Source organism: Sinocyclocheilus anshuiensis, unplaced genomic scaffold (assembly GCF_001515605.1).
Source record: "Sinocyclocheilus anshuiensis isolate Anshui unplaced genomic scaffold, SAMN03320099.WGS_v1.1 scaffold2063, whole genome shotgun sequence".
In the NCBI taxonomy this organism is placed as follows: Eukaryota; Metazoa; Chordata; class Actinopteri; order Cypriniformes; family Cyprinidae; genus Sinocyclocheilus; species Sinocyclocheilus anshuiensis.
In genome coordinates, this window is record NW_015536681.1 from 337,482 (window position 1) to 349,352 (window position 11,871).

The 11,871-nt window shown below is 42.3% G+C and overlaps 2 protein-coding genes across 4 annotated transcripts in view; both read right to left on the bottom strand.

Annotated features, from left to right (window-relative positions):
• The window catches only part of prozb (protein Z, vitamin K-dependent plasma glycoprotein b), a 23,697-nt gene extending 20,599 nt beyond the window's left edge, over positions 1–3,098 (bottom strand). The window contains exons 1-2 of one of the 3 annotated variants that reach the window (XM_016441725.1): positions 2,730–3,092; positions 2,392–2,555 (exon numbers count right to left, since the gene is read on the bottom strand). In XM_016441725.1, coding sequence (XP_016297211.1) covers positions 2,392–2,555; positions 2,730–2,756 — 191 coding nt within the window. In that variant the 5' untranslated portion in view covers positions 2,757–3,092. Of the gene's footprint in view, positions 1–2,391; positions 2,556–2,729 lie in introns of all 3 variants that reach the window. The other 2 variants (XM_016441716.1, XM_016441733.1) reach the window with 2 other exon arrangements.
• A 443-nt stretch (positions 3,099–3,541) lies between these two features.
• f10 (coagulation factor X) overlaps positions 3,542–11,871 on the bottom strand; it is a 9,852-nt gene continuing 1,522 nt past the window's right edge. Inside the window, exons 3-8 of the mRNA XM_016441704.1 lie at positions 7,052–7,076; positions 6,851–6,964; positions 6,630–6,761; positions 6,270–6,556; positions 6,027–6,144; positions 3,542–4,865 (exon numbers count right to left, since the gene is read on the bottom strand). Coding sequence (XP_016297190.1) covers positions 4,246–4,865; positions 6,027–6,144; positions 6,270–6,556; positions 6,630–6,761; positions 6,851–6,964; positions 7,052–7,076 — 1,296 coding nt within the window. The 3' untranslated portion in view covers positions 3,542–4,245. The remainder of the gene's footprint in view (positions 4,866–6,026; positions 6,145–6,269; positions 6,557–6,629; positions 6,762–6,850; positions 6,965–7,051; positions 7,077–11,871) is intronic.

Genomic DNA, 11,871 nt, shown 5'->3' on the forward strand with positions numbered 1-11,871 from the left:
GGCAGCAGGTCAGGCTGCAGCCTCGTTGCACACCATGGCGGTGCTTCAGGCTTTTCAGGCTGATCTGCTGAAAGTGGATAAATGCAGGGTCTATCCTCTGATGAGGTGGCTGAGTTGCATCGTACCATGGATCTTGCTCTCCGTGCCACTAAGCAGACCGCCACTGCCATTGGCAGATCCATGGCGGCCATGGTGGTTACGGAGAGACATCTGTGGGTGAGTCTGGTGGATATCGGGTCGAAAGAGAAGGGCTGATGCGCCGGTTTCCCTTTCTGAGCTTTTCGGCACTTCCGTCGAGACGGTGGTCGTGAAATTCAAGGAGGCCAAGACAAATTAATCCAAACTTGATGGTTACATCAGTGCAGGTTTACCAGTCTTTCTCCATTGGTTTTACATCTGTGTAAAGCTCAACTGCCTTTAAATCCTTTGTTCCACGAAGGTCCAGGCTTCGGACTTATATCCATGAGCCTGAGTCATGCGCGGGAGCCATGGTTGGCGAGTACGATCCATTTTTATCTACTCTACTGCTAGTTCTTGTGTATTTGATGCTAGCCTTTCTCTGCAGCGCTACTCGGACCTGTTCTGTTTTTCTGACTTTTAGGTTTGACCCACCTGCTAACTCAGGACCTCCTGCTGTTGACCGATTACAGTGATGGTTTCATTCATCGGTTCTGGTTCCAGGCTGGTGATAGCCCTCATCTTCAGCTTGGACACGCAGCCTGGACTTTTGAAGAAGCCTCCCAGCATCAGATCCCCAGTATAACGCTGCAACCTCAGGACCTGCGTGTCCTTCTCGTGGGCTAGTACTCTTCTGAGTACATGCTTTGCGACATGCTCCCTATACTCTGGACACGGGACCCATGCTCTCTATTGAGATAGAGAGCATGAGACCGTGTCCAGCTGCACCAGTGGACTGTCTCTTATTGGGCCCTGCTGGGTTACCCCTTCTAATCTAATGCCCCCTTCTGGTTGAGCTGAGAAGTGCTCCCCTCTCTGTGAGGGTTAGCTATGAGTCGCTCCCAGTATGTGCTGTAAGGGCCCGCCTCAGCTTGAGAGCCAAGAGCGCTGCTCCCGAAGGACCCCATTTGCAACGAACTAAGTGTTAGGCCCATCTCTGGCGCCTCCTTGGTCAGTTGCCTTTATGTTGGGACCCTGTTGTTCCCTTAGAAATGTGTGATCCCCTTCTATCTAAAGTATTCTCGTCGCTTCATAAAATTATTGTAGAACCACTGTAGTCACGTCGACTGTTTTATCAATGTCTTTAGTACCTTTATGGATCTTGAAAGTTTGGGTGGCGTTGCTGTCAATGGAGGCCTCTCTGAGCCATCAGATTTGATAAAAAATATCTTAATTTGTGTTCTGAAGATGAACGAAGGTCTTAGGCGTGTGGAACAACATGAGGGTGAGTAATTAATGACAGAATTTTCATTTTTGGGTGAACTAACCCTTTTAATAACTGCACACTTTACACTGTGACCTTGTAAATGTAGTTTAGATAGAAAATGAAATAAAATAGTTATTGATGATGCTCTCCTCCAACCCTTGCATGTCTTAAGGGTTTCTGCTGGTTTTATGACAGTAAATTTAAGAATTTTAAAGACATTTTAAGACAAAGTAAAGACATTTTAAGGAACAGTGTGTTGTGAAGTCTGACAAATTCCAACAGATCTCCATTATGTTTTAATTAATTTTATGAAAAATAGTTTCTGCTTAATTTTCTATGAAGAATATTTCTGCTCACAAAACACTGACTAGAATGTGGGAATAACTTGCATTATCTTAAAAAATATATGTTCTTCCTCAGTATTTTTTTTACTTGTTTGCAGTGCAAATCTAAATACATTTATCTGTGAAGCAAAATGACATTAATTAAGTCTTGTTTTCTGAGAAATTGATCAAAGTGAATTGAGTTTATTACTAAAACAAGAACAATATCTGCCAGTGGGCTCAGAAAATTCAAAGGGAATCTTTCATTCCTCATTACATACCGTATTCATTTTGCATCTCAAGTAAATGTATCTTGATTTAACGATTAGATGTAAAAACAAGACAAAAATGCTGAGGAAGATATTATTTTTTTGCAGTGCATGCAACATTTAATGTTATGACTTAATGAATTGAAGACTTTCTGCTCTGATTTAAGACCTTAATTTGTGGAAGGGCAAATTAAGATTTTTTTTAAGACCCGCAGAAACCCTGGTCTTTAAGCTGTGTTGTATCGAAACAACTTTAGATTACTGAAACGGCATGTTGTTTACATGCAGTTTAGGCATTCATTACCAAGACAATTCAATTATTTTATTAGCACCCCCAACAAATTGGAGTTGCTACTGCCCTGATTATATGTACACTGATCAGTGATATGTGTGTGATGATCATCAGATGCCGTACTGTCTTCTGGTCGTTCTCGAAGCATTCTCTGGCCTCTTCTTTATTGCATCTCTCCTCAAAGCACTCGCGCTCCAGATTTCCCTGCAGGATCTCCTCCAGCAGAAATGCATTGGCCCTTCTGGAGCGCAGCAGTAGCACATTGGCACGCTGCCGGGACCGAAACACTAAAACACACCATGGACTTCAACAAACATCACACTGTGCATGATTTGCAAAATTCACACTTAAATCTCTGTGGTTTGAGGAACACTAGCAGTGAACGTTCAAATCAAACTGGTTTAAATAGCGCAAAACTCTATAGGTCCAGAGTGACATACAGTTGACAGTCGATCTCTCACCTGTGTGCTGATCTCTGGATGATACATGATGAGCGATCAGCGTGAAGAACAGCAGCCGACAAATGAGTGATTCCATCGTGATCAATCAGAAGAAGATCCCGATGCCAGTCAGTCACTGATCACAACGATCAGCCGCTTGTCTGTTGCCCCACCCACAGTCAATACGGTCAATAACATAAGCTCATCTCCAAAGAGCGTCTTTCTCTGGATACATGTGTCTCTCTGTCCTGTACATGACTACTAGCCTACATTTAACACGCAAGATGTTCAGAATATGACGTCAGCACTTTCAGCCCATTAACATGCTGTGATTAAATACTGTTAAAAGAGCGAGTCATATTCATTCATTAAAGTGTTTCTGTTTGATGTCTAAATGGTAGATTGCGAAAATTAGATAATGACTGCTGTGTTTGAGAGTCTCTGTGTGCTTAGCACTGTGTATCTGGACTCTAGACTAGACCGTCAACATGACCTCTGAACTCTTCATCCGTGTGTTTGTGAAAACCTCCACATATGTTCTCAGATTAATTTCTCGTCAGGAAACACATTTGACTTTATATGATACGAATATGATAGAAACAGCTTATACAAATCAAGCATCGTGTTAATTAAAACTGTGAAACATCTCATTTGGATTATAGTCAGCATGAAACGGCATTGACAAACCAGTTTGGTTAGATTGGTTTATAGTTAGAGTAAATTGAAAGATTAAGAAGCCAAACATGTTTTTCTGTAGAATAACATCATCACTGATGAATAATCAACATGAATTAAGACAGTAAATAGTGTTGATTTACATTGACGTCAGACTTCTGAAGCAGCTCTTGTTTTTCTCTGGGTTTTATAGACACTGTCAACTTTATTTCTTGTCAGGAAACACATTTGACTTTATATGACACAAATACAATAAAAACAGTTTATAAAATCAAGGGTCGTCTTTATAAAAAACTGTGAAATCTCATCTAGATGATAGTCAACAGCATTGACAAACCCTCCATAATGTGACATTTTTCAGACCGAAACAAGATCTAACTAGAAATAACATTACTTTATTAATGAGGATTTTATTATATTGTTCATAACCGGAGCAAGTTATTTTGCGTTCAAGTCCTCCCGGAAAATTCGTATTAATGAGTTGGTAAGTTGTAATTATGTCATCAGGTGCATTCATGTTACTTTGGTCAGAGCAAAATGGCGATGTACCATATAAAATTCAGATTAATTTAATTCTACTTCTAAAACCTTATGAATAAAAATACGCTTTGAGAGTGTTTTTCTTTTGTAAGTTGTTATTCGATTTATGAAGGTTCTGTAAATTAAAATATTAAAATAGAAAAATATTTTCTATCATAATTGTACAAGACAATGATTAGATTTATTAGATGACAACTTAGATTTATTGAAAACATATATACAATTTAATTAATTTTAACAAATTTTCCATCAATACAGATGATGAATCTTGAATTTGGTGAATCAAAATTAATTAAGATAGTAAATGGTGTTGATTTTTACTTCAGACTCTTCGTACGGGTGTCTTCTGAAGCAGCTCTCGCTTTGCTCTGGGTTTTATAGAAGCTTCCATCTGTGGCATGACTTTTGACATGGCATTATGGATCCACATGATGTACTTGGAGACCTGCGTGTAGACGCCGTACTTGCCCTTCTGCGCACATCCTTCACCCCAGCTCACCACACCTGTGACGAACCACGTGTTTTTGTAGCGTGTCACATGTGGCCCGCCGCTATCGCCCTGACACGCGTCTTTCTCCTCTTGGTCGTATCCGGCACAGAACATGCGGCTGGAGATTTTAAACTTACTGGACTCTATACACTTGGCGCGGTCGATGTACGGCACCGTTAACTTCTGGAGGATGGTGGACTGAAGGCCGCCCTCACGCACGCGACCAAAGCCACTCACCATGCCATCCTCCCGACGCATCAGTATGCGCTCGGCGAATTCGCGCTCTGGCAGGCAGGCAGGGATGATGAATTTGGTGAATTTGATGGGCTTGCTGAGCTTGATGAGAGCGATGTCATTGTGGTAGGTGTCAGCCATGTAGTTCTTGTGAATCAGAATCTTGTCTACATCGTGCGTGACCTCTTGACTCTCATTGACCAGCGTGTCAAACTCACCTGACAAGAAGACACAAACAGGAATATCTCATTTGTTTCTCCTAGATAGATGTAAGGGTAGATGGAGACTTTTACTGAATTCTGCATGATGTTTCTCCTGAGAAAAAAGACCCCAGAAATCTCACATATAATCTCATATATATATATTCTGTTTTAATTTTAGTTTAGTTTTTTAATTTTATAAATTTTATTATAAGCGGTTTTGAATGTCATAGTTTTTATGTATTTTATTTCAATTTTAGTCTTATTTTTGTACATCAAGATAAACAAAATTAAAATGAGAAATGTTGCCATGGCAACCAGCTGAAATAAAATAACTTTAAGGTTTATATTTTATTTAGTTTCAATTAAAGGGGTCATATGATGCGATTTCAATTTTTCCTTTCTCTTTGGAGTGTTACAAGCTCTTGGTGCATAAAGAAGATCTGTAAAGTTGCAAAGACTAAAGTCTCAAATCCAAAGAGATATTCTTTATAAAAGTTAAGAGTCAGCCACATCATTATAATCCATAATTATGTCCCCACTGGATGCAACGAATGCCTCGTTTATAATGGGTTTTCATGTTTTTGAATCATCGCTCCGTCCTGACAGGGCATCATCACAGTATGGTAGGGGCGTAACATTTCCGTCACACACTTGAGGTATTCGGCCAATCATAACGCACTGGATAGCTGGTCAATCACAGCACACCTCGCTTTTCAGACTGATGAGCTTTGTAAAAATCGGCGCGTTTCAGAAAGGCGGGGCATAGAGGAGAAACAATAATGTACAGTATGTGGAAAATAATGTGTTTTTTGAATCTTAAACCGCATAAACACATTTCATTACACCAAAAACACAAAATAATGTTCTTTTTAGCAACATCATATGACCCCTTTAAAATTCATTTTATTTCAAGTAACAATGTTAAGTAAATGTTTTTTTAAATGGTTTGAATTTTAGTTAACTATAATAACATTGATGACAATACCATTGAATGTACTGATATAAAAGAGTGACATCTGAACAATAACAAGCTAAATTATGGCAGATTACAGAGATTTTACTGTTGTTTATTTGATGAATATGAAGCAGCTTTTTGTGCATCAAATTTCTGAAAATGTGCATAAAAATATTTCACAAACTTTGAAGTTTTAAGGACATGTTCATATAAAGACGTACCTACAACCACGCGGGTGGAGAGTGACTGATTCATGCAGTGAGCGGCCGACAGGACGAAGTACTCGTTTAAGATGGTGCCACCACAGAAGCCAATGTTGTCTTCATTAATAAGAAGAGCCTGAGAGAACGTAAGATGTCAACGATAACACACTAAAACTGGCACATTTCATATTTCCAAAAAACTCGTAAGGTTTCATGCAAAAGAAGACTAAAACTGAGAAAAACTCAATTATAAGTTTCTACCTGCCATGGACAATCTCCAGGAAGACAGTTCATACCATTCACGATTCTCGTGTCTCCCTCAGATGATTCAGGTAGAACTGGTTGCTCCTCCACTGGATTCATGATCTCCTGCTCGAGGAGGCCGAACATGCCTTTTGTTTCATTGCTGGGAGGGTTTGTGAAATCTATGACAGGCTCAACAGTAGTCTCTACATGCGTTTCCTCTTCATTCTCAGTGTTGTTGATTTGTATGTTGTTTAAGATGCTTCTGGTCTTCTGAGGATGGACGGTGCCACATTTGAAAGGATCTAAAACAGAAAGTTTTTTGAACTGAGGATAATCAGTGGATAAACATCTCTCCTACATCAGAACATCATTTACCATGAGAAAGACATGACTTCCCGTTAGAGGCCAGCTGGTAGCCTTTAGCACATGAACAGGCGATGTTATTCTGCTGTATCCTGCAAAAATGATCACAGCCTCCGTTTTCACTCTCACAGAGCGCAGGAATAACTGCAACAAGACACAGAGGAGAGAAACTCAACAGCATTGATGGTTTGATGGTCTGTTGTGTGATTACTGAACAACATGAGGCTCTTTACCAATCTCACAGTTGTAGCCCTTAAACCCTTGTTGACAGAAACAAGTGTATGGCCCGATCGTATCTTTACACTCGCCGCCATTGAGACATGGGTGGGACAAACACGCATCTCCATCTGAACAAACACCAAACACACAAGCACATATCAAGACTGACTTTACCATTAAAACCAAACTGAACCAAAGGATTGTTACAGACTCACCAACATACACATGCCAGAACTCATCCTGAGAGAAAATAGAAGAACACATCCATCAGATGAAATAAGCACACTTAACATACTCAAAGCACTTTGATTTATTTGAATTGCATTTATTTTGATGTTTGTTTTCATTGGAATAATCCTTAATAAGCTTAGATGCCATATTGAATTTAACACAGATGAAAATGAGACTGTGAGGGATAGAATTACAGTACTTATAATGGTACGCGCTGTATAAAGGTCATAGATCATGTCATTTTCACAACTCTCAACTGTTTTTATGAAGTGTTTTTCAACTTTTTCGGAAAGACTTTTCGTTAGCCGAACAATTGGTATGTTGTTAAACAACAGTTAAATCCACTGTATTTAAGTCCCTCACAGCCTTGTTTTCATTCCTGTCAAAAATTAAATATGCCTCTATCCTAACTGAAGTCTCTATCAGCCTCATTCATCATCATTACATTTACGGTTTAGAATTTGTATCTAAATGTTGCTTATATTGAAATGAAACCATCATGCTTTCATATGTGGTTATTTTAGTTGCAAAAATTCTCATATGACAATTTCATCAGATGGTTCAGACAGAACTAAGTTTCTCATACAGTCGTGATCTGTGTTTGATTATACTGGTTATGCCAAGTTCAATAATTCAACTCTGTTATGAGGACAAACATAGTGACAATAGTTGCTAGTTATTAGTAGTGACATTTTGACATTAAACATGTTTTGAAAAAGAATAGGTTATCATTGTTTATTGTTTATGAGTGAATTTACTTATGTACTCAAATTATAAGCAGATAAGCTCTAAAAGATGAATACTGAGGGAATCGTACACATCACTAGCTATGTTTCCATCCAAAGTTGCAAATTTAACTTATATGTGCAAAATTAGAATATCACATAAAACATTTGCGAATAAAGCACTGTTTCCATCCCATGTGTTCAATCAAGAGAACAAAATAGTCACTTCCTTGGAAACTGGCACAAAGTATTAATAACAAAAATTAAAGTTGCTGAAACTGGTGAAGTCTGTGTTTTTTATTTCCTGCATTATAAATGACTTGCTCCAGACAAAACGCATTAACAAACTATGTCATGTTCCCTTTCGAACGTTCACTTCACGTTGTGTAAGGGGGAACAACTTCTGTTTACCCTGGTACTGAAGCCTGATTTGTTAACGTTTGTGTAGCTGCACAAACCAATGGGGGGGAGCCGACCTCTATATAAGTCGGCTCAGAGCGCCATTTCATTAGAATCTTCTCGCGAGTGCAACTCGTGCAAAGACCCCTTGTACCAGTCCACTTCCACCAGAAGTGGAAGAAACAGCGGAGCAGCGGGTCTCATCCATCAGGCTCGAGTGAACTTACGTTGGCTTGGCACCCATGTGCGTCGCTCTCTCTCCAAAATGCCTCGTCTCGTGCTTCACACGGGAAAAACAATGCCCCTCGTCGGCTGTGAGCAGCTTGATTTCTTTCTGCACGCCCGAGGAAGAGGTTGCTGTCGACGACTCGATGTCCTTGACAGCGAAGATCCCGAAGTCCCAGCTCTGTCTACATGGCTGAGCATGGACTCAGAACTGATCCGGGTTCTGACAAGAGCTGTGCCCCGGAAGAGCCCGCCCCCTGCCTCCTCGACGAGTGGTTCTTAAAGGGTCATCGTCAACCATCCTCCCGACAGCGGCCAGCTCCGTTTATGCCTGCGGTCCACGACGAGCTCACTAAAACATGGCGGGCTCCGTACTCAGCGCATTTCTGACTAAGCGCCCCAGCTAAGCAGCTGTTACAAGTCGCCCCAAGGCTACATCAACCCAGCAGTCTGTCAAGCCCCCGCCAAAGCCGGAGTCTGGGTTTCAACAGCGCCCCCGGGCAGCCAGGAAGTACCCCTTCCTAAAGCGCCACGGTCCTCGTCCTCGCATAGTGCTGGACCCAGAGCTGCAGAAGCCATCCTGATCCGAAAGCAGAGAGGAAGAGGAGAGGGCTAGTTCTCGCCCAGGCCGGAACTCCCTTGAAGAAAGCTCGAGATCATTCCCCACCTCTTCGAATCCTTCCGAGCGGTGGAGTTTTTTCAGTGGGACACGTCCTGCATGCTCAACGAGTGTCCCAACAAACTACCGCTGTGATAGCAGACCCACATACTCAAAAGAGCATTTCTCCTCTCCCTATAACCACAAGTGTCAGCTCCCCATCCCCACATAGCGATCTGCCACTAATAAAAATAGAACAGCTTGGAAAGCCATTCCCGGAGTAGCAAGTTGGATTTTAAAAGTCATAGAACGAGGGTACTCGCTTCAGTTCGCTCACAGGCCGCCTCGCTTCAGAGGCGTCATTCGGACTTCGGTACTGGACAAAGAAGCACATGTTATTTACCTCGACGACTGGTTAGTACTAGCCAGGTCAGAATGGAAACTTATCGTTCACAGGTCGTTGCTGCTCAACCATCTGGAGCATCTTGGGTTGATTCAACCAAATTCAACCAAAAGTTTTCTGACTCCCAGACAACGAGTCACGACAGATGCCTCCAGCTTGGGCTGGGGCGCTTTGTACGAGGGCAATCCGGCATTCGGCTCCTCATCGATCCACGAGCAATGCCTACACATCAACTATCTCAAAATGATGGCTGTTTGTCTGGCCCTAAATACCTTCCTGTCAGCCTTAAATGGGCAAAACATCCTGGTCCATTTGGACAACACGACTGTGATAGCCTATATCAGTCGCCAAGGTGGCCTCAGGTCACGTCCCCCTTTACAGGATGACTTGGCGTCTCCTGTTTTAGGCACAGAGTAAACTCCTCTCAGTAAGAGCGGTTCATGTGCCCTGCAAACTGAACCAAGGTGCAGACATGCTGCCCAGGGACAATGAAGCCCCAGGAGAGTGGAGACTACATCCCCAGTCGGTACAGATGATTTGGTCAGTCTTCGGCAAGGCAGAGGTGGACCTCTACGCCTCCGAAGACAACTGTCAATGCCCAATCTATTTCTCAACAAGTGGGAAGCTCTGGCCCACGATTGGCCCAACACCCGTCTCTCTGCATTCCCTCTGATCGCTCTGTTCCCTCGGGTTATCAGGCAAGTCGGGGAAATGAAATGTTCTCTCCTTCTGGTGGCCCCAACCTGGAGGAACCAGGCTTGGTTCCCAGAGATGATTCAGTTGCTGTCAGTAGCCAAGTGGCCGATACTGCTAAGAAGAGACCTTCTCTCACAAGCGCAGGGCAAAATTTGGCATCCCCAGCCAGAGCTGTGGAGCCTCCATGTCTGGCCCCTCGATGGGAGTCATGACGCTCAAAACCACTCTGCTTTTGGACCTAGCTTCGAGTAGGTGACTTGCAAGCGCTGTCCGTCAGCACTTCCTGTCTTGAGTTTGGGCCCAACGACTGTAAAGTCATTCTCCAACTGCGCAGCGGTTACATACCTAAGGTGCTCTCAACCCCATTCAGAGCCCACGTTATTTCGCTGCTGGCTCTCCCTGTGGTGGATGGTGAGCAGGGTCCAAACTTACTGCGCCCAGTTCGGGCACTCAGACTATACGTCAAGCTATTTAAGTCTTTTAGACAATTGGAGCAGCTCTTTGTGTGCTTTGGAGGCCGCTCTAAAGGGCTGCCAGTCACAAAGCAAAGACTTTCTAATTGGATAGTAGATGCTATAGCCCTGGCTAAAGCCTCGGTTGGCTCACAATACCCTATAGGGTGTGATTCCACCAGAGGAATGGCCTCTTCCTGGGCGTGGTCCAGTGGGATCTCTATTGGTGAGATTTGTGCGGCCACCGGCTGGTCGTCACCGTCCACATTTGCCAGATTTTATAGATTAGATGTCCCTGCCTTGCAGGCATGGATTTTGTCTGCTTAAACTGCTGGTTTCTCCCAGAGGGTGGAAACAGTTTTATCTGTAATCCTCAGCTGTGGCTTGGGCTCAGTTGGCTCATGTTCTTAAGGTGCCCTTAAGTTAAGTGCTCTTTGTTAAGCAGGTCATTCTGTATCTGCTCATAGCACGGCGTGATTGGATACCGTTCCCCATACGCAACGTGAAGTGAACAGTCGAAAGGGAATGCTCCATTTACTGACGTAACCTCGGTTCCCTGAGATAAGGGAACAAGCATTGAATTACTTGCCGTGCTATAAGCTGCATGTGAATTGTAGCGTCTGGACCAATCAGACACACCATTTTTCATTTGATTTAACAAATGAATTATTCATTAGATTAACAAATAATCACAGACCCCTCACCCAATAAACATGCTGGGTGCCAGGATGTCTGCGAACGAACAGGCCTCTGATTCCATGGCAACCAATGCTGATATCACTGGTTTTATTGCCCAAAGGAATGTGGGTAGAGACACTCACCCATTTTCCTCATAAGACAGACACATAATGCCAAGAGAAATGGACTGTTCTCTAATTAATTCATAGGAAAACCTTTCTTTGAATGAACACGCATATCCTTCAGGTCATTGTGTATGTTGTTACTGTCCTTGTATATTGTCTTTTATATTGTATACTGTCTTATGCAGGCTTATGATAGAACCACTCGTTCATGTCATCTTACCTATATGTAATCCTACCATGTTTAGTATCTATGAATTCGTCTTCTGATGATCTAAACGAGAGTGTATATTATATGTTGGTACATAGGCAATATATTAGTGTTCTGAGAATCTCTAGTAATTTTGATTCAAGTTCCATATGCAAATTACCATGCTTTCACACAAAGGGTCATAATTTCATATTTCATATTTCAGCCTTTCTCATTGGACAAGCCCATCTTGAGAGGGTGAATCTTCTCCGACCTTAAAGGCCTCACACCAGGGACCCGCCCAGAGTCGGTGGTT